Source organism: Oreochromis aureus, linkage group 20 (genome assembly GCF_013358895.1).
Source record: "Oreochromis aureus strain Israel breed Guangdong linkage group 20, ZZ_aureus, whole genome shotgun sequence".
NCBI classification, from domain to species: Eukaryota; Metazoa; Chordata; class Actinopteri; order Cichliformes; family Cichlidae; genus Oreochromis; species Oreochromis aureus.
In genome coordinates, this window is record NC_052961.1 from 29539368 (window position 1) to 29561685 (window position 22318).

General features: G+C 40.2%; 2 protein-coding genes across 3 annotated transcripts in view; one reads left to right on the forward strand and one right to left on the reverse strand.

The window, feature by feature from the left end:
* The window catches only part of hdac7a (histone deacetylase 7a), a 53978-nt gene extending 47066 nt beyond the window's left edge, over positions 1-6912 (forward strand). For both annotated transcript variants that reach the window (XM_039604508.1, XM_039604509.1), the window contains exons 22-26: positions 2340-2458; positions 2752-2885; positions 3404-3485; positions 3623-3761; positions 3874-6912. In XM_039604508.1, coding sequence (XP_039460442.1) covers positions 2340-2458; positions 2752-2885; positions 3404-3485; positions 3623-3761; positions 3874-3916 — 517 coding nt within the window. In that variant the 3' untranslated portion in view covers positions 3917-6912. The remainder of the gene's footprint in view (positions 1-2339; positions 2459-2751; positions 2886-3403; positions 3486-3622; positions 3762-3873) is intronic.
* A 3797-nt stretch (positions 6913-10709) lies between these two features.
* Positions 10710-14098, reverse strand: LOC116311197 (twist-related protein 2-like). Its single transcript, XM_039604395.1, has one exon. It carries the CDS (start codon positions 13677-13679, stop codon positions 13044-13046), a length of 636 nt encoding a protein of 211 aa, XP_039460329.1. The 5' UTR covers positions 13680-14098; the 3' UTR covers positions 10710-13043.
* Positions 14099-22318: the final 8220 nt, after the last annotated feature.

Consider the following 22318-nt stretch of genomic DNA (forward strand, 5'->3'; position numbering starts at 1 on the left):
CACAGTAAAATTGCTTCAGAGTATCATCTTTAGTACATAACACAGATCTGGACCTAATAGAACTTCTAAGTAATTTTCTGTTTTTCACTCTGCCTGGAGCCCCATGAGGACAAAAGATCACGACATCAAAGCTTTCTCAGATAATTGCCTTCTAAGTTATACAAAATAAAACTGATGCTAATATATGAGCTTTTGTGGAGTATGGTGCAACGATTTTGTGACCCACCCATTCAACACCACTGTAGATTTACTACATGTTTGCATTATTCTTGTTGTGAAAAAAGTAGATCTTTATTTAGAACGTCAGGCTAAACGAATCAGCCTGCACGTCTTAAACGGAGCCGTGAGCTCATTTTTCTGACAGTGATCAGAATAAATAAATAAATGTGCTGGATTTCCTGATGAGGATTAGCTGGAAATATTTTTGAGCTGTTTTGAAAGCAAATTTTTATAATTCTGTTATGATTAGCCTGTAGGTCAACATAATCCCTGTTTAAGCCCTAATGGGGAGGTGCTTTGCCTGAAAAACTTTTTAAAAACCCCAACTCCCTCACCACTCAGCCACCCAGCATTTAAAGCGCTATGAAAGCGCTTTTGTAATTAATAAAGGTTTTTTGAAAGCATCGAAGGGTTTGTGGAAAAACACAAAGTGCAGGCGCTGTTTAATGGAATGCATTTTATGAGTTAAGTTTGCAAGCGCTTTAGCTGCAGAGGGGGGAGCTTTGTTGTATTTTCACCTTATCCCTCACTCACCCTCCCCACCCTTAAGTTTTCCATCACCCCAACCCTCACCCACCACCACCCAGCACACATTCTCGCCCTCTTCCTGTCCTCCTTTGATTGATCTTTAATAATCGTCCCCTCCTCTCCCCAATCCTGCCCTCCCCTCCTTTCTTCCATCTCTCCATTAGTTTGTCTGCAGTTTCTCTCTCTAGGGGGACCGTGGCAGCTTTAATGGCTCTACAGGGGAGGTGGGGTTGGGTTTTGCGGTCGGGTGTGTGGGGATGAGTGAAGAGTGTGCGCACGCTTTTGATTCATATCTGCATCGGTGTGATAAAGCTTAGGCCTGCTTTATGAATTACAATTATTGGACGAATCAAAGCACCGCCGATGTGCGTTTGCATCAGTGAGCGTGCATGTTTGCACGTGCACGCTCATTTTGGAATGTGTTTGTTTTATCTCGGCGACCTTATTTCTCTCTATGAGCTCATGTTGTCCATCTGCACGCAGTCATGTCAGCAGTATGCATTTGGATATGTGTGCCTGTGCGTGCGTGCGTGCGTGCGTGCGTGTGTGCGTGTGCTTGAAGGGGGAAGGAGGGGAGGTCTCCAAAGTCCCCAGGCAGAATAATGAAGGTAAATGGATCCCAGATGGACTGTTTTTCCTCTTTTTCCCTGTGTTGTCAATGACGTGAGGAGAGTGACAAGCCTCTAATGGGAAACAGACTCGCACGCTGCGGCTTTGAACTTCTCGCCGACAGCATCGAGTCGAGCTTCTCCCCGTCTCCGGACAGTACCACGTTCTTCCCTAACAACAAGAGCATTAAGGACAATTTCATCTATTGGAAATCCACAAAAAAGTCAGCGAGTATAAGAGCTGACAAAACAACAATATGACTTTGTTGAGCAGGCTTGTGTTCCTCGAAGCTCTGCAGCTTCTCCCACAAGGGAAACAATAGTTCTTTGTCAGCTGTGCTCGAGCTGCTGAGTCTGGGATCAGCCAGTATGTGGTTTCACTTGTCATGTTAATGACTTCTTTAGATTTAATGGTAAATATTTGTCATGTGTCCGGGTTGGACATGCCCAGTTGTGTTTGAAAACAGCTATATTTCACTGAATGCTAGGGCCGGTCTTCATAAGCACCCTAATGAAATGAATCCACACCGAAGTGCTTCTGTCAGCAGTTTATTTAAACATTGAATCAACAGAGATGGAGACTACAGCTGGTTCTTCTTTGCTTTTCATCACTTAACCCTAACCCTAACTTCCCCCGTGATGTTTCAGTGGTGATGTCAATATATCGTTTTTTTGTTTTGTTTTTCATGTTCATTTTGTGTTAATTTTCAAATCAATCAGTGACTCAGTTTCCTGTTGAACTTTATAATTAAGGCTCAAATGTGCACATCATAATTTTTTGTCCTATTCCTAGACAGCAATGTGTTTCTAACAACTGTAGGTGCATGTTACAGCCAGGAAAACAACACAAAAGTACAAAACACACAAGATATTTTAGTAAAATTACACACTCATTTGAAGACTGTATTAGAAACCAGTAGAAACTCCTACAACCATGCCTTCCCAGTCCCTTTAAGTCATTATGAACTCTGTGTGTTCATACAGGTCTGTGGTGATGCCGATCGCTCAGGAGTTCTCTCCAGATGTAGTTCTGGTGTCAGCCGGGTTTGACGCCGCCGAGGGAAACCCCGCTCCTCTAGGAGGCTACAAGGTCTCCGCCAAATGTAAGCACAGTTTCCCACCGCAGACTGCACTTGAAGATATTAGAGTTTCTTAAAGCTCGTGTTTAGCATGAACAAAAGAACAGGATTCAAGTTCCTTCTACTGTGTCTTGCTTCACCGCTGATATTACCATAATTACAGTAATTAGTAATTGGTATGCTGCTGTGGGAGGATCTACGGATGAAAATATGCATTTGTTTTTGGAGACTATTGGAAATTGCAGCAGTTCACCTGCCAAGCTTTGTTGTCATTTAATGTTAACAACTCTGTGTGCGTGTGTTTGTGTTCGCCGCAGGTTTCGGTTTCCTGACCCGTCAGCTGATGTCTCTAGCAGGAGGCCGTCTGGTTTTGGCCCTTGAGGGAGGTCACGACCTCACAGCAATCTGTGACGCATCTGAAGCCTGTGTCAGTTCACTCTTGGGCATACAGGTATGACTAATGGAGTTCTTTACCAGTGTTTGTTTTTTTACAGTTAGCTGGAACACAGTGTACCACTTTTACTACAGTTAGAGGGACTTTCCTTCACTCAGTGTATCTCAGTGTTCGACAGGTTTTGGGGTTCGTTATTCTTTAATTTTGCACAAGTGTCACTCGTCACATCATGGATCAGCTACCACAATGTGCTCACTGAAGTGGTGCTTCCATTTCAATAAACACTGTGCCAAATTTTGACAGAATTGATCACAGTCCTACTTTACCAGCAGATGATCAGTGCTGAAATTCTTTCCAGGGTCAGCTGAATTCTAGTTTATTGTCAGGATGTTAAGACTATTAAAGGTCTTGCAAAACAGGCAGGCTAATGAAACATTCTCTGTTTAACCAGTTTGTGCATGTCCAAGCTTCAAATCAAAAATAAATAATGTATTTTTAATTTGTAGAAATTAAATGATACTGTTGTAGCCATTTTGGTTCTAAAGATCATGTTATGTTGTGTGTCTGTCCTGTAGGAACCGCTGCCGGAGGACGTCCTCCTCCAGAAGCCCAATGCTAACGCAGTCCGCTCCCTACAAACTGTCATACAGATACAAAGTGAGCAGCACTTATGTTTCATCTTCTTCTCTGCTTTTTTATTTCAGTTGTAATCAACACTTAACCAGTAGATATGAGGTTAAAACTACAACGTTGAAATTCGCTTGACATTTTTGTTACATCTTGTGTGTTTGCAGGTCAGTACTGGCAGAGTGTGAAGGCCTACAGTGGATCAGTGGGTCTGTCATACATGGCTGCTCAGAGCAGAGACTGTGAGGAAACGGATGCTGTCAAGGCTTTGGCCTCGCTCTCTGTTGGAGTTCTTTCAAGCAAGAGGTACAGTGCATGGATACAAACACACATGGTCAAAAATCCCACTTTCGTCCTTAATATTGCTGCAAACTCTCCCAGGTCTCTGCTCACATGTGCTTTTCACACTTCCCTCCAGCCTCCCTGATGAGCCAATGGAACACGACAGCGACTCCATGTAGGAAAACCCAACCAATCACCTCGCAGAACGTTCACAAGCCTCAGATCTCCCGTGCTATCATATGAACATGAAGGGGACACATTTTCAAAGCCACTGAGCCCCGACCTTCTTCACACATACACAGACCAACCGAGACACAATGCTGAACCTCTACAGACCCGCCGTTATGAGCACCTCAATGCTGGTAACCACTTGGCTGAAGCCAGCAGCACTACCTGCAGCTGAGAAACCTTCTGAAACCTCACCAAAGAGCAATACAAGTTGATTTTAATAGACTTCTCATGTCTTCTTACTGACATTGGACCGTGTGTGTGTGTGTGTGTATTGTCAGGGCCACAGCCCTGTTACTACAAACTTTTGAGGATCAGACCAAAACTCAGACGTGGACTTGAGCTCTGATTCCTCCTGGAGCACCAGCAGCTGTTTTTGTTGCCTTACCTTTGCCTTAAGACCAACATCAGAGGGAAACTTCAGATCATAAATTCTTTCTGCCACATTGCGTCTCATATCAGACTCAAACTGAGCGGGATGAAAAACAATGCAGAACCAAACTACTGTATACCATCAGTTAAAGGCGTATATGCTTGATGGACACGATGCAAACGTAGCACCATGAAGAAGTGGCCCCATCATTAAGAAACAAGATTTAAAAAAGAGAGACCTAGCTGCTGCGTCTGCTATAATGATGTCATTACCTACAATTTAACCACTAGAAGATGACAAAGCAAAGAAGAGGAAACAAAGACACAAAACAAAGAAAGAACGGGCAGTTCTTCGTTGTTTTATTGCACTGTTCATCCATAATGTGAACCATGAGAAATTCCAAAGCTCTGGGAAAGAAAAAACAAACTTCTCCTCTCTGTAGATAATTTAAAGGTTTTTTTGAAGATTTGGATGAAATGTTGTTTGCTATCTTTTTCCCACTCTTCATCTGAGATGTCTTAAGTGGTCCCTGACTGACTGTGGACACGTCTGGGCTGAAATACTGTAGAGTTTAATTCATCTGAAAAGTAGGCAATATTTTCAAAGCAGAATTTACTGCTTGTTCAGTGTCTTACATTCATGTGCATTTAAAAGCCTACACACACACACACACACACACACACACACACACACACACACACACACACACACACACACACACAGCAATGACGAACTATCGATGTACCACTAGTATTCAATACTGTGTATTATTGTTTATATTTGAGACTAAAGGAGTGTTCATTCCACCGTGGCACCACTGAGGACCACTGTATTGTTCTATTGTAGTAGCAATACTGTTAATGCACTTAAAGGACATCACCCAAAGAAAATTGCCTTAAAACAGCCTGCACTTGGTGATGGGACTGTGTTGAAGCACCGTAAGGGACCAGTACGGATACTGCTCCCACAGCGACTCGACTTTTGTAAAACGTTTAAACCTGTGGATTTAGATGAACATAACACATGCAGTCTTTTTGTAAACTGTTTGATTTGGTTAACAAGTACATGAACTTGTTTTGTTTTGTTTTTTTATTTTGGTGAATGTTTAGTTGATTATCTATAATCTGTCACAGCCTAATTAAGGAAATGAATGCTATGTTGAAGTGAGCTTCATTGTGAGAATCTTGTTTTCATTCAAACTGTTATCATGCAATCAGCCTAGACAACGCTACAACACGTCGATCCATCATCTGTGCTGATGTTTGTAATAGACATGTTGTCAATCATTTGAAGTTTGTTTTTTTTTTGGTGGGGGGGGGGGGTGGACCACCCTCTTAAAGGGCCATATAAAGGGCTTGGCATTCCAAACAGTCAAAGAAAGTCCGAGATTGTGTGTCTTCGTTTTTCTTCAAGGTTATTTTGTAGCAAAATCTAGTTTGTTAAAGTATTTTTTTCCCCATCATATGAGGTTTGACCAGTTTCACATTTTGATGACCAGTACTAATGTTTTTTAGTTTTGAGCTTTTGAAGGTAAAGTGTAAAGTTCAGACCTCTGTTAACAGCGAATAACTACTAGAATTCTTAGCTGATCAGTGCAGTCACTCTTTAGCTTTGTCTATAAGTTTTCTTTGGGTTTTTTTACATCCATGATTTGATTGATTGAACAGCACAATTTGATTTTTTTTTTTCCATGATTTTGTTATTTATAAGTAACAAAGAATCATTTTTATTAATCCGGGTAAAATAAAAAACTGTTCAAGCATTTCTTTTAATCAGACCCTGGGCACACTCTGCCCGACAGGAGGCCTCGGAGCTTTTACCTTAAACAAAAATGACAGTGGACACCAAAATGTAATTATATCTTCTTTTTTTTTATTATCCCAATGTTGCTGCAGTACTCGTGTATCTCAACAGGAATTATTGAGAAAATGTTGCACGGAGGATCGTTGTTCTCCGATAAATGCAGCTGGTTTGTCTTTCTTGTAGAGCATCAGAGTATTCTCGACAGCAAAGTGGCAGCATTGAAACGTGATGCTGCGTCTTTCTTAAAAGAAAGTAAAGTATGAAGTCAACGTTATCTGACGTGTGTGTGTGTGTGAGAGAGAGAGAGTGTGTTGTTATTGCATGCACACTAGTACATAATGTGCATGGATTTGCAAGTGTTAAACTGCTTGTCTGTGATTCTGTAAATGACCTCTCTTGTATTATACTCGTGTTTTTGTTTGGTCTTATGTAGAGGCCAGTATTGCCTCAGCTCTTAATTCCCTTTATTACTTATGTAATTTGTACCTTCTTCTTAAAGAAAGACACTGTAAATAGTAACTCAAAGACCAAAATACACGTTGCACATGTGCCTTGATGCATTCAGTAGTATGTGTATTGGTAACTCTTAACTAACTGGACTTACAGTAACTCTGTATCTCTAAACATGACATTGAAATCTTTATTTCATACTATTCTTTATTATTTACTTATGTTATTTTCTTACATTTCCTACCATTTGTATGTATAGAAAGATTGTCTATTTTGTACTTTGGTCTTTTCCTCTTGATTAAAAAATAATTTCCAGTATTAGCCCTTTATTTTTTCCTTGTCATTTTTTTTCTGCAGAAATTAACACTCATAGTGTACACTATACTGTGAATCAGAAAAGACCCATTGTAAGAAAGGAAAATACACCTGTGACAAATACAAATTATGAGCACAATGGGCTAGTTTAGTCTGAGATCTGCTAGAACTGTTTATCCATTTATATTAGAGCTGGGCGATATAAGATTTTTTTCATATCACGATATGTTTTTTTCATTTTTTTCAGGCGATAACGATATATATCACGATATAAGCCAAATAACTATATTTCTAAGATTTAAATGTGCCGTTGCTCACAAGTAAAATGTGAAATAATTAGCAGCTTGTTTTAATTAAAATATTTATTTCCCATAAGTTCAACAGGGCAGATGTACTTAAGGAACATGAGACTTCAGTTTCAGATAAATAAAGGCAAATATTGCAAACTACACAAAAGGCAGCCGCTAAAGCGTTTAAGTTTCAAAATAGAACAAACAAAACAGACCACTAAATTGTCAATTCCAATTAGAAACAAAATATTAATTCTAAAAATAAATCTTAGGTCGTTTTACAGAAGAACAGACAAAATTGACTAACTTTTGTCAATATCAAATAAACTGAGAACTAAAAGGAAATTCTCAATCTCTCCTTGTTGTATAGCTTAGCTTTTCAAACAGTTTTAACAGCTACTTTAGTCTGACAAAAGCCGAATGACGAATTAGTGCTTTCAGTCAGAGATTGAGCATGCACCGCTTTATTGTATTTCCAGACTTGCTTTCGGCACAATTTACAGTGCGCTACTCTGTTTTTTGTCAGACTTGAAATAGCCGAAATACCTTCACACCACGGAACTTTGTGGCCCTTCCGTTCGACAAGCTCTCCGGCATTGGAACCATCATCGGTTTTTTCTTCGGTAACCTTCGCTCACGCTCTCGGTTGAATTTTCTCTAGTCGGCAAACTCATTTCCTTCATTACCCGGGCTGAACGGCTGCAAAAACAAATACACAAGTGCGCCTTGGTGCTTGTGCTGTACGTAACAAGTCACGTGACGTGACGCTGCGGCTGTGATTGGTTCGGCTCTGCGCTACTTAATTTGGATTGGCTGTTCTTTTTTTTCTTTTTTTAAGAGGACAAGAAAGATGAGGCCTATCGCAATAGTTTAATTTTTCTATCGAGAAAAAGTTATTTCGCAATACATATCGTTATCGTTTTATCGCCCAGCTCTAATTTATATCCATTTAATACGTGTATAAGTGCAATATCACTTTTGATAATGTATATACTTTACTTAAAAGTAGCGTTTAACTGACGGACCTGATTTTCCCCCCGACTGCATTTCTAAAAGATGTGCAGTAAATCTGAAATACTGTATATAAAAGGTGGACATTTCTAGGTCAGAAAAGTAAAAAGATTTTGGAAATGCCTTAAATTTGCATCCTTTCTAACAGTCAGCAGGGGGCAACTTAATTATGCTTAAGACTCCTTTGTCTGCTAGCTCAGTAAACACTTTCCTGATTACTTTGTTCTTTTGCTAGTTGCAAGTATTACAAATTACAAAACGCATCACTTGATATTTAAGAGACATTTAAAAATACTCATTCACTTAGTTTCAAGTCACACCTTTCAAATGGTTGTTATGGTTGGTAATTGATTGCTAACCAAACTTGCTAGCACTAGCTTAAAACTTAGGACTTAGTCTGTTCATCCGAATAGGGTCACTTCTCCAAATCCAGCATGATGGCTGCTAACAAGCTAACGCTAAAGAGTTGCTGGTGAGTGTATATATGTTGTGTCAAAATCATTTGGGTTTATATTTTTCTGTAAACCACAGCACATCAGAAGCTGTAAATCGGGGAGCTACATATCTTAGCAGACAGATATCACGAGTCTTAAGATCATGTTATTCTTGTTTTATTTGGGAGCTTTGTCATCAGTAGCGGTTTTTGATACGGGCGACACGGGCGGTATAGTGGTGGGGGGCGGCATCACGGGCATCGGCAAAAAAATAAATAAATAAATTTGCTCGTACTCATGCTGCCCCAACATCATGCGCATTTTGGGAATGTCGTAGGCACCGATCGGTTTTCTATCGCCCATTTGCTGGGAGTAAGGGCGCCCTCCGTTTGCGAGGTCCGCCTGCTGCTTGCAGCACAGGGAGGAGAGGGCGGGGTGGCGGGGGAGTCTCTGTTCTGGCTGGAGCAGCATCTAATAACCAACTCACAAAATAAAACAAAATAAAAACAAACCAACAAACATGAAAACACCGGACATTATGATACAGACTTATAATTTGCACCGATGTTTTTTCGAAATTCTATACGCGAAAAGTGAGCGCGAGAGCCCTCGGTGCGCCTGCTCGCTCCTGAAGTCAAAGTAAACTTTATTGTCATCTCCGCTACATACAGTCCAGTATATAGAGAGACGAGACGACGAGGCTCCAGTTACAACAGTGCAAGTAAACAAACAATAAATATAGTAGAGTAAGAAAATAAATATAAGCTTTAGGACTCGGGGTAAAGGGATCAATAACAATTTAAAATTTATAATTTACAGTTTGATGATTTAAAGTCTCACACACAACCCGGGAGACATGCTGCTTCCAAATAGAGCACATTTCATTGATAATGTTGTAAATCCAAGCCCATTATGTATTCATGACTTGAATCCTGGGTTGTGCGAAATCCCAGAAATACACCCTAGACAAAGCGAATCTGTGAAATAAGGTGTAGGTCTGTTAGGTTATGATTCTCGGGTTGGGGGATGGGTGTTCATACTGGAGTGCAAAATTAAAACCAAGATGGACAAGAAACGTTCAAAGCCATCAGGTGCTCAGTTTAGAAAAAAGAGAAAAGAAGAGGAGGAGAAACGAGCAAAAGATACAGGTAAGCAGATGTGTCATTGGATAATGGCAGGTCATCCTGAAACAATCAGAAACAGAATACTTTATTAATCCCTAAGGAAATAATGTGGGTTACAGTTGCCCCAAGAAGAAATGGTAAAGATAGCAACACTAACAGACTAAACTCCAAACAATACATTATGTTACAGATTTTAATATTAATTAGTCAGTGTCAGTTGTTGATTTGTCCTGTTCTCATTGTATGACGAATTATGATGGCTGTCCGGTAGCCGTTTGCATACTATGCATACTCTCTCTTCATATGTGTGTGTGTGTGTGTGTGTGTGTGTATGTTTCTCTGGTGAAATTCAGTATTATGTTAATGTACAATCCTTAATATGTTTTGTGTGTGTGTGTGTGTGCGTTGTCGGGGAGGGGGGGGGGGCGCCAGAGGGAGTGTTCGCCCAGGGCACCAAACAGGCTAGGACCGCCACTGTTTGTCATCACTGGACAGTTTGCAATTCAGGGTTTTTGCACCGAAATTCTTCACTTAGTTTTATACTGTATGTTCCCTTGCGATCATAAAAATGAAAATAAAATACTCTTACCTTGTGGTGCAAAAGCTTTATTGATTTAGTGTTTGTTAAATCATCAAGTTGCAAAACAGTAACTCTACATACCACTGTAGCACAACTGAGATGATAAAGCTATAAGTTATTATTTAGGTCTAAACATACTATAAATATTTCTTGAGCACTTAATTGCACTTTAACATGTTTCTTTTGGGAAGAATTAATTGTTCCTGACCGGGCAAAGGCCCACAGACCTCGTTAAAAAACAGAAAGCAGGGGGAGGCAGGAGGAAGGGAAAGGAAAGGAGACAGTTTAACAAGAGAGACAGGAGACAAGGAAGGCGTGGTGAGAGTATAAATCTGTGCACCAACCCAATCACTGAAAACAAGAACTTCAAGAAGGTTTTGCAGATAGTTTTATTTTTCCGGAGGTTTCTGCTTATGATGCTTTACGAAGTCATACTGTGTCAGTGTGTAAAACATCACACTGTACACATTTCAAGTAATATGTCATAAAAACAAAGCCTGACTCTAAAGTCTGAGAAGTGCACAAGAGATGGATACGCTAATGCAGTCTGAAAAGAAAGCCTGGCTTCGACTACACAATCTTTTACAGCGACAGCTATAATATCAGTTTCTTTAAGGTACTACAGAAGGAAAATGGTCAAAAAATGTCGGTAAATGACGGAACGTGTATAGCTGATCCTCGTTTTCCCACATTACTCTGAAGCATGACATACAAAGTGCAAACAAGAACAAGGAGCAGAACAGAGATTCAAAAGAAAGATCACAGTCACTTTATTCAGCAGCTGGTCAGACAAGAAAGACATATTACTACTGTAATTACTTATACACATCAGCATTGGATGTTGCGTAAATATAAAAATAATTAAAAATTCCTGTTTCCAAGTAAGAATGGCATTAAAGGCAGGATGTAACTATATATTATTCTAAGGCAACTCAAGCGAGAGATGAGTCACTTTCACTGTCAATTTGATCCATAAATGAAAATTTAGAATACAACTTGATTTACATGACAACATAGAGAATAGGCAAGGCCATGCACTCACTTTTAATCTTTGCATTTCACACAGAAATGCACAGGGGCTGCTTTTTCTCTGCTGGCCCACAACTGGATTCTTTCTAAATGTCAAGTGTCTTCTAACATGTCAGTGAAGTCTAGCCTTCAGAGACCGCAATGCGCTGACTGTGTGGCTTGGTAAACATCTCCATAAGTCTTTAAAAGAGCTGGAAACATTAGCTACCTCCCTGGGACGTTCTAATGATAGGTTGCCGGTCTTCATGTATTTTGGCAGTGAGGGGAGAAATGGATTGTCATGGATGTGCTTTGAAGCCAAACAGCATGTCAGTCCTGTTCTCTTGAAATAACTGTAAACCTTGCAGTTAATGTTCATTGCGTCTCACAAAACAAAAGCCTACAATATTAGAAAGAAAGGTATATCATTTGGTAATGATGTGGACTCCAATAGCATTTCCCTAGTGGAGCCAATGTATTGAAAAAAGTGTATTTTTTGTAAGTGTATAGTTGCATGTGTGCACCTCTACATTTGTGTGTATAAATCAGCTCTCACCTCCTCCATCACTACCAGTGGTTTATGGGAGCCCAGCAGGGAGCCACATCAGCCTTCCCCTTTGATGGTGACACACATGATTCATGGCTTTCCGAGACCGTTTGTTTTCATTACGCCTCCTCGTCAGCTCGCTAGCTGTATCACGGTTTCGTGCAACGCAAGCAAATTCAGGCCAGAACGAGAGGAAAGAATGTCAAGGGGAGAGGTTTTTTTGGCACTGGAAGAAACAAAGGGGCTAGGTTTTGGGATGGACAAGAAACTTAAGGCAGGGTGACGGACGGACGGCCGTGGCTGCTTCTTTTTTTTTTTCAACTTTTGCTAAGGTTCAGAGGTAGTCAGGGATTCGTAAAATGTCAGAGTGTTGGAAAACCAGGAGCTGAAAGACCACGGAAAAGTCAAAGGCCCGACAACTCTTGAGACATTCAGTATGGTGTTTGCAGTTCTTTCTTTCTTTTAAGTCCTCTGCTCTATAGATTTTACACAAACCTTTATACACTTTCTACCTCAAGGAAGAAAGAAAGTTAAATAAAAAGTGGCTCATTGTATGTAGACCTATAGTAATGATTATGTTACTGATAATAATGATAATACTGATTTTATTTACGGTGATAAAATCAGAGGTGATGACAATGATGATGAAACCAGCTGTCATGCTTCAGTACCTGAGAGAGCTGATGGGTCAGGGGGCTCCAGCAGAAATAGCTGTGCTGCTAATGAAGCGTCAACCACGATCGAGTCCTTAACCATCAGCTTGATGAAGCAAATGCATGTTGAATGAAAGCTTCCATTATGATTCATGTAAACAAAATACACATGTTAAAAGGAAAAAAGAGAGAAAACAATCTAAATAAGCTAGCAGTCCCTGCTGCATTTCCTGAACTCATTGCATTTGTATTCGTGAGCAGTGATAGCTGCTTTGGAAAAAGCAAACAAGTGGAATGACTCATAAGTTGATAACCAATCAAACAATTGCTCATATGAAAGCTTCCTCTCATCAGGTGTTACGCTGTCTTTTCATTGAGGCAATCAGATCACAATCGAGGTGTCAAGTAGTGTGAATCCACTAGTGAGCAGATACAGTTGGGACATCTCCTCAGCCCCTTTGCGTCATACTTTTTAGGCTTCCAGTCAAGGCTAGTGACCAGCAGACATGGTTGACCAGGCTCCCTCCATCCTCCAGACAGAGAAAGCATAGCTCAGTCTCTCATGGGCCAGGTAGTTACATCCTGCCAGCTTGGTGTCCATCTCATCACTCTGCAGAACCTGGTACAGAAAGTCAATGTAGCGTGACGCCAACTTAAGGGTCTGGATCTTGCTCAGTTTGTCAGAGGGGAGCGTTGGGATTATTTTGCGCAACGAGGCAAAGGCTTCATTCAGAGATCGCGTCCGCTGGCGCTCCCGGATGTTGGCGATGACCCGCTGGGCGTGTGGGTCCTCGAGGCCGCTTGAAATACCTTCAGGGCTGGGACCGGGTGCAGGAGAAAGGGAAAGCGGGCGATGCTGAGGACTCTTCTTGAGCTTTTTGGGGCCAGTTGGATTGTAGATCTGGATGTCATCTACTGGCTTGACCTTGCCGTCATCTGCCGACATGGTGGGTGTAATTGCGGAAATGTGATCCTCCATTTGGGCACCCATCTGCCGCTTATGCCCGGTGATCCCCGGTGTCGCAACCACAACAGGACAGGCATTAGAAAGCGGTCTTTTGTTGTTCTCCTTGCTGGACACCACCCCTCCCTCAGGATGGTCATTTGAGTGTTCCTCCTCTCTCATGCTTGGCCACGTTCTTCTTCTGTCTCCTCTCTTCTTTATTTCACTGTATCCTTCACTCTTATTTTGTCCAGTTTCCTTTATGATGTCTCTCTCCACTCCTCCACCCGTAACAGCAGTTTCCCTCCCTTCTGATTGCTGTCGGGAACTCCCTCAGTACAGCCGCAGGTTTCTCTGATCTTCTGCTGGGTTCTTCTTCTTCGCCAACCAACTTTTCACGTTGTCATATTCAGACATGCCAAACCAAAACACGTGAGTAATGAGTTGAGTTTTGGATCAGCTCTGTCGCGTTACATGTTAAAAATCCTTTCCCGTACTCGGTGAGAGAACACTGCATCAGCAAAGCCAGAATGTTCTCATGTCCCACTCCCACTGCAGCGTGTGAGACAACAGCAAACCGAATCAGACTTTTTAAAGCGAAGGGAGCATGAAGCTTTCAGTTGCCCACCCATCTGACTCACTGATTGGTCCAAAGGTTTCTTTTTGTGGGGGACAGCTGAGCACAAGACAACAGAAAAAAATGAATTCTGACTGATTGGTCGGATCAAAGGGATGAGGCGGAGACAAAGGTGTGCCATACAACCAAGTGAAACGAATCGCTCTGACGTTTCTCGCCCCAGAAGTTGCCCGAGTTTATAGGTTCCAGATTTCCTCTAAAGCAAGCCAGTACCATCCCCCGCCTCTCGCAGACCGTTCTCTGTCGTCTCCTCTTAACAGTTCAGCACAGTCAACCATTGCCTTCAATATAATTAAAAAGAAAAAAATACATAAAAAAGAAGCTCCACCAATGTTTGTCTCTGATTATAAAGTTGGGCAAAGTTCAACTTGGATTTTTCTGCTCCTAGGTTGTTTTTTGTGCTTTACAAATAATGAAATGTGGTGATTTTTTAAACACATTCCAAGCAGATGGAGTAATAGTTAAAACTTGGAGAAAAGAAAATTCAGTTAGTGTTGCGATTTTGGTCGTATGCAATGATTAAAGGTGTGGGATTAACAGGAACTGCCGTATATAATACTTATTAAATTACATGAAATACAATGAACATGGTAGTCTATTACCACAACACTTGGCCACCAATGAGGCACATTGGCACATTATTTTCCACATATAGTAAATGCAAAAATAAATAACGATCTCTTGTATAAAGAGTTGACACATTTCCTTACAGTACTAAAAGAATTAAGACAGAAGGTTCTTGTTTTTGGAACAATACTGTTTTATTTTACTAGCAATGTCTTGGCTGTAGTTACTAAACACAGACCTGGAGGGAGGAAGGAGCTGGCATTCAGTCAGCACTGAGGTCTAATCACAGCATTAAGGAAAGAATGAGTACTGTGAATCAGAGGCAGGCCTGTGGGACATTTTGTTACTTTCATCCACTGCGCTTTAGCATGCACTGGTCCAGATCCAACGTGGGCTTTAGCTCTCCAAATTTCTGGGTGAGCCTCCAGTACAGCATGGCCCACAGCCACACCCTGACAAGAGAAGAGTCTATTGTTAGCATTTTGCATTTCATAGGAAAGATGCTTCCCTCTGATGAAAACACCCGGTTCATGATGAGTTTCTTTGACACTCGCAGTTAGGACACAGAGCTGGAAATTCTCAAACTCTCCCCACTGAGTTATAAGTCAAGTCCACAGTCAGAAGAGAAACCTCTATTTTCCTGATAATAAATGATGTCATTTCTCTTGTGCACACACCACTGCTCAGCATCAAGTGCTCTTTTTTGCCACAAATGTTTGTTCTAGTGAATATATACTGCTAAAACAGTTTTTAATCAGAGTATAGGATGAAGTCAATTAAACGTCTGGGATATTGATACGTTGAGTTAAGTAGCAGAGGGGGATTTTAATCCATTTCTGTTGATCTGCTGTTAATTAAATTTACGGCAGCTGCACCAGAGGGTCAACAATGAGACAATCCCCATCTGCTTTTAAAGTAGAGGCCATCTTTTTTTCTCTCCTCACGTTTTCTTTTTTTTTTTCCTTCACTTTAGGATCAGAATACCAGAATTGACAGATCCACCACTGGTGCCTGTGCTTTTCACAGATGAGAGGAGGTTCACCCTGAGAAAATGTGACAGACGCAAAAGGGTCTGGAGAAGGTCCACAGCAATGCCCGGACTCATGCAGCAAGAGTATGCAGACAGTTCCTGGAGGATGAAGGACTGATACCATTGACTGGCCCCCACACTACCTAAATTCAACAGCACACCACTAGGAGATGATGTTTTGCTCCATCTGAAATCCCCAGATCGCACATCACACTATCAAGGCCCTGGTCCAGATCTGGGAGGAAATCCACCAGGAGACATCTCATTAGGAGAATGCTCCGTTATCAGGCACGCATACAAGCACGTGGAGGTCATACAAACTACTCAGTACCAAATTTCAGCACAAAGGTGTCTTTGAATTCAGCTCTATGTAGATTGATCATTTTCACTTCCATCAAACGCGTGGCGTGGTTGTATTAACTTGAAAAAAGAAGGCAACTGGACAAAATAAAACAAAATAATCAATATAATAATTAATAACATAGACCGTAACTATCTAGTTGCAGTTGTATCAGATTGCAGACATTGTCAAACCCGGTCCACCTTTTCCACAGTGGATTTTTTTTTAAAAAACAAACAATTTATATCAAATTAGTCTACAGTTCATCTTTGTGATGCACAATATAAATTATTTGTCCTGGTAGGCTAAAATAAATAAGGCTACCTGTCATCATGAAGACATGATCTGAATCCTTTGATATGATTTAGAATTAAATACACATAAATCATTTAAATGACTTAATTTAAATGACTCAGTTAAGACTATTCTCCTTAGTCATAGGCTCTTCATGCTTATTGGGATCAGCAGCGTCGGATGGGCATATCTGCTGCTCTGTAGCTACAAGAATATTATTCAGTATTATACAGATCATACAGAAATTAAAGCAACCGTAAATATAAAAAAGTTGATGATGTAATTCTGTGCTGTTTTGGTGTGGTTAGTTAAAGAGAACGAAACAACAACAAAAGAGTTTTTAACAAGATATGCACTCCTGAGTATTTATTTACTGAAGAGCAGCTTGCTGCGTTTAAGGATTATGATTTAAATCACTATTAGAAGACTCAACATACAGAAAAAAACATGAATCTGAGTGAAGAGGTTCAAATGCCCATCTGACAAGAACAACTTTTTACCCAGCTTTACACACCCAGGGATGGAGCAGTCAAGGCCTGCTTTGTAATTTCCCACTAAATCACAGAAAACAGTCAGCCACTCTCTGACGGGGAGTTTAGCAATGAGGGCTTGATCAACACTGCCTCGCTAATATGTCCTGAGAAAGAAGAAGAAGCGTTCAAAAATGTGCCCGTCTCTGGACAAACTGTAACAAGACGGATCGAGGGCACAGCCGGAAACACGGAGCTTTGATAGCAATACAGACAATTAATCAACTTTGTAGTTGAGATAACACCAGAGAATGGTCTGTTAAAGTAAGTACATATCAAAGTTATTATAGTTTTGTATTCTCTTCTTAGTTTTTATTTTCTTTTGATTTTTCTCTTTTAAATTCCATTTTATTTTAGTTAGTTTCCAGAGCAGGTTTGCCCGTTTCAAAATTGCAAAAGCACTTTTTTTATATAAATGTAAAAGTCTTTTAAATTTTGTAAAAATGGGCATTTTGTTCACTATAGTTTTGGGGATGATGATTAAATATATCTGCTAATTGGAAGGTTGGTGGTTCGGTCCATTCAGTTTGGTAAATATCCTTCTGCAAGATGCTAAAGTCAAGTTGCTCTGTGATGCATCCGAGTATGAATGCGTGTGCATGTTAGATAGAAAGAACAGAGAATGAGACAAGTTGTGCAAAGCGCTTTGAGTCCCCAGATAGAAAAGGAAGTGCTATATAAGAACCAGTCCATTTACTATGCCCATTTCACTTTTCCATTGCCAGACTGTAACATCTACAGTTGCCAGTAGCAGTTTTAGAAAGCGATGAAATTAATATTTAGCAGAATTAAGTTTAGCTTATCTGTGTGCCCCTCCACAACAGTCCCAGTTTCCCTTTGGGGTCAATTAAATTCCCACCCCTGCTCTTGACTGAAGGTGGCGCTTGGTTTTTCCACTTTATGCAAAGAATGGATCAAATTGCTAAACCTGTGTCTTCATGAAGCTCTGACTGGGGTTTATCCCAGCTAACAAAAAGAGAAAGAAAAACCTTGGCTGTGCTAAACTTGCTTTGCAGTCTGATGTGGCAACAAGAAATATTTATATCAAAACTTGAATTACCTCCAGCTCTGATACATTGTTGTCAAATTTAGCTTCCATAAACACTCGTGTGCACAAATTTCTGCCAAACTGGCTGAACCCTTTTCATCTTCTTCTTTCTAAACATCAGACCATGTGTCCCGTGTGTGGGCTCTGAGACACCTGTAAAGGATCACAACAATTTACATATCACAGCTCACGTCAAGCTGCTCCTTGCTTTCTAAAAATAAATAACTCCAAGCTATGGTGGTGATGGAAATTAATATCAGGCCTAAATATAAACATATAAATTAGGGCAGGGTAGAGGGGAGGGGCAGATCGTGCTTGCACGGGAAGGCCTCCCAGATCCTGTGTTTGGAAAGAGAAAAACGTGCCGTACCTTGTCCGTTTGAGCTTCATGCTCAAATGAGCACTTAGCATAAATATTTCCGACATCAGAAATGGGAGAATGTTATCAAACACAAAGGTTGAAAGCACACACATGGCACACGCATGTTTGAAAATACATGGATTTTTAATGTAGTGTGCACAGTCTTAAAAATAAATAAAGACAAGCTTTAAAACTTTACATGTCACAGCTATGATTTCCTCCACTGGAACACTTTGATTGTTTATCTAAAAATAACAGTCTTCACAATTCGCACGGCAATTGTAGCCAAGCTCACACGGGAAACATTTTTCTTCTGTTTTACTTCTATTTTAATTATCTCAGAGAAACTGTTTGTCATAGAAATGATCACAAATCTTAAACCCACAGAATCTGTGGTCTAAACATTTTAGGAAGTTGTTCTAAATGTTTAACGACGCAGAGGACATTTTAGATTCTTTCAGCTAATTGTTTTGGTTTCACCTCACTCTCACTTTGCTTATCAATTTCCAGCAGCTGAGCATGTTTGGTAAATTCAGCATATACAGTAGTATACCTACATAGCTCTGAATGTGTCTTGAATGTGTACGACCACATTTACATGAGGACAAACTGACAAAAAGGTTATGCTGTCATTATGTTTTATTATAGTTTTTGAGTTGAGGACAATAAAAGAATATTTAACATCAAATGTAGCAATGTTCTTGTGTACTACTTGTGTACAGATAATTTTAAGTGGTTTTGGGGGCATAAAGTGTAGGAAATACATGTGTAAAAGTTCAGATATCCCTTTAACAAGGCTTTTTCTATTGCTTGTGTCTTGGTGTGATAGTTAAAGAGATATCTCATTATAATTAAAAAAGAGAAAGCTTTTTAATCACTGTAAAGTCTGAAATTTCTATAGTTGTGAAATAACAGGAAGATTTCTATCATTTAATCATTTCTTTATTACTTTGGTGTAATTTAAATAGCTGTGAGGAAGGTCTTTATCGGCAGAGAAAAATGCAAAACTTATAAAAACACAGTTAAATGTCCAAAATTTGTGTCCTCCCTCACATTTTCTAAAGCCATCCTTTGGGCCGGATTGGTCCTTGCTTGGCTCCTGGGCCTTAGGTTTTACACCCCTGCACACACACACACCTTTTTTTTCTTGCTGTGCACCAATCCACTGATGTTATTTTAGCCAAAGGCACTATTTTTTATTTGCCACTATTTTTCAACATTTATCTGATTTTCACAACAAAAAACAAAACTTAAGCAGTGAACCTGCAAAGTAATCCTATGAAGACTAAGAGGAAAAAACCAAAAAAGGTCTTGGCACATGCTATTTTAAGACTTTTATTTCCTGCCACTAGAGGGAGACAACACTACATATTTGTTACCTTTCTTGATTGCTGTACTGGACTGTGTGACAGCCCTCTGTCATATTACACACAATCATTGTTAGGGTGATGGGAGACATGACCTAACAAGCCAGGTTTAGAGGAGTATTAGGTATTAAAGCAACATACTGTGACAATCTGTTTAATGGAGGCTGGATTTTATTACTCTGTAATGTTCAATAATAAACTCTTGTAACTGGTATATGGTTTCCTGCTGTCATTCTGTTGTGTCATGAATTGATGTGCCCAACAGTTCATGTGTAGTCTTGTCATATGGTTATGGTTATATTACATACAACATGCAACACTTGTCAAAAATTGAAAGTGAAGAGATAAGACCTAAGATGGTTATCGTTAGCAGGAGTTTGGATGTTTGTCTGTTTTTTTATGTACAAAGGTAAAGTAAGTAAAAGTAAAGTAAACTGTATTTATATAGCGCTCTTCACAGATAAAAATCACAAAGTGCTTCACAATACAGAGAATGAAAACGAATAAGAATGAAAATATAAGAAATAACAATGTAAAACAACATAAAAACAACTAATTAGTTGAAAGCTTGTGTATATAAAAATGTCTTTAGCTGCTTTTTAAAAGAAACAATGGAGTCAGTGCAGCGTAAAAACAGTGGAAGAGAATTCCACAACCGTGGTGCCACTGCCTGAAAGGCCCGATCACCACGAGTTTTAAATCGAGTGTGTGGGGCCACTAGCAGACTCTGACCTGATGACCTTAGAGCTCGGGAAGATGAATGAGGTTTCAGCAGGTCAGATATATACTGGGGAGCCTGACCATGTAGGGCCCTAAAGGTTAAAACTAAAATTTATGTAATCAGCAAACAGCTTCATGTAATGTCAGTATAGGTTCTCAGTCATCCAGGTCATGCTAGTCTAAGAGCGTGAAAAAAAAACCCGACAGGACTCTTTTATGTTTCACCTGGATCAGGAGGCTTCTTCTCTTCTAAGACCAAATGGTGCAGAGTCCCTTGTACTTAAACACTAGTGGGGATGGTCACTTAAGAGGGTCTTTAACCCACTATTCAAAGTGTTGGGATTCAGAGATTCTTTTATTGCTATCATATAATCTGCCTTATGATAAATGCATTAATAACATGTTTTACAGTATTATTTTATCAGTAATATTTCTTACAGGGTTCATATTGCATTGAATATGTTTGTCATCACATTCATTCTATTCACAGGTTTAGTTCATTTATACACATTGCACATCTGTGCTGATTTGGAGTTGATGTTCCATCCAAGAGGGTTTTAAGCTTCACTGGTGAGAGTGTCCAGATGATACATGTTGAGGGAAGATGAGAACATAGCAGGTTAATTGCATGCATGCTTACAATACACATATTAATCTAGTAGCAGGCCTGAGCGAAGGCCCAAGTGTCTTCTGCTTTTCTTTGAGACCTGCGCCAATTCTGTCTACTTAGTGATTGATGACGAGGGTCCATTATTAGCCCTTAGAGACCCTGAAGCTTGAAGTTTATTACCTTAAAAGGCAGGTGTTATAGAAAAGAGAAGTTACATGTCTGTTTATATTTTATTATTGAACAACAACCATGTTCTCAATGAACCCAAAAAACTCATTAATATCAAAGCTGAATGTTTTTGGAAGTAGTTTTTAGTTTGTTTTTAGTTTTAGCTATTTTAGGGGGATATCTGTGTGTGCAGGTGACTATTACTGTGCATAATTATTAGGCAACTTAACAAAAAACAAATATATACCCATTTCAATTATTTATTTTTACCAGTGAAACCAATATAACATCTCCACATTCACAAATATACATTTCTGACATTCAAAAACAAAACAAAAACAAATCAGCGACCAATATAGCCACCTTTCTTTGCAAGGACGCTCAAAAGCCTGCCATCCATGGATTCTGTCAGTGTTTTGATCTGTTCACCATCAACATTGCGTGCAGCAGCAACCACAGCCTCCCAGACACTGTTCAGAGAGGTGTACTGTTTTCCCTCCTTGTAAATCTCACATTTGATGATGGACCACAGGTTCTCAATGGGGTTCAGATCAGGTGAACAAGGAGGCCATGTCATTAGTTTTTCTTCTTTTATACCCTTTCTTGCCAGCCACGCTGTGGAGTACTTGGACGCGTGTGATGGAGCATTGTCCTGCATGAAAATCATGTTTTCTTGAAGGATGCAGACTTCTTCCTGTACCACTGCTTGAAGAAGGTGTCTTCCAGAAACTGGCAGTAGGACTGGGAGTTGAGCTTGACTCCATCCTCAACCCGAAAAGGCCCCACAAGCTCATCTTTGATGATACCAGCCCAAACCAGTACTCCACCTCCACCTTGCTGGCGCCTGAGTCGGACTGGAGCTCTCTGCCCTTTACCAATCCAGCCACAGGCCCATCCATCTGGCCCATCAAGACTCACTCTCATTTCATCAGTCCATAAAACCTTAGAAAAATCAGTCTTGAGATATTTCTTGGCCCAGTCTTGACGTTTCAGCTTGTGTGTCTTGTTCAGTGGTGGTCGTCTTTCAGCCTTTCTTACCTCGGCCATGTCTCTGAGTATTGCACACCTTGTGCTTTTGGGCACTCCAGTGATGTTGCAGCTCTGAAATATGGCCAAACTGGTGGCAAGTGGCATCTTGGCAGCTGCACGC

Coding starts and splice junctions, on each gene's coding strand:
- LOC116311197 (XM_039604395.1), bottom strand. CDS start 13,679: ATGAGAGAGGAGGAACACTCAAATGACCATCCTGAGGGAGGGGTGGTG.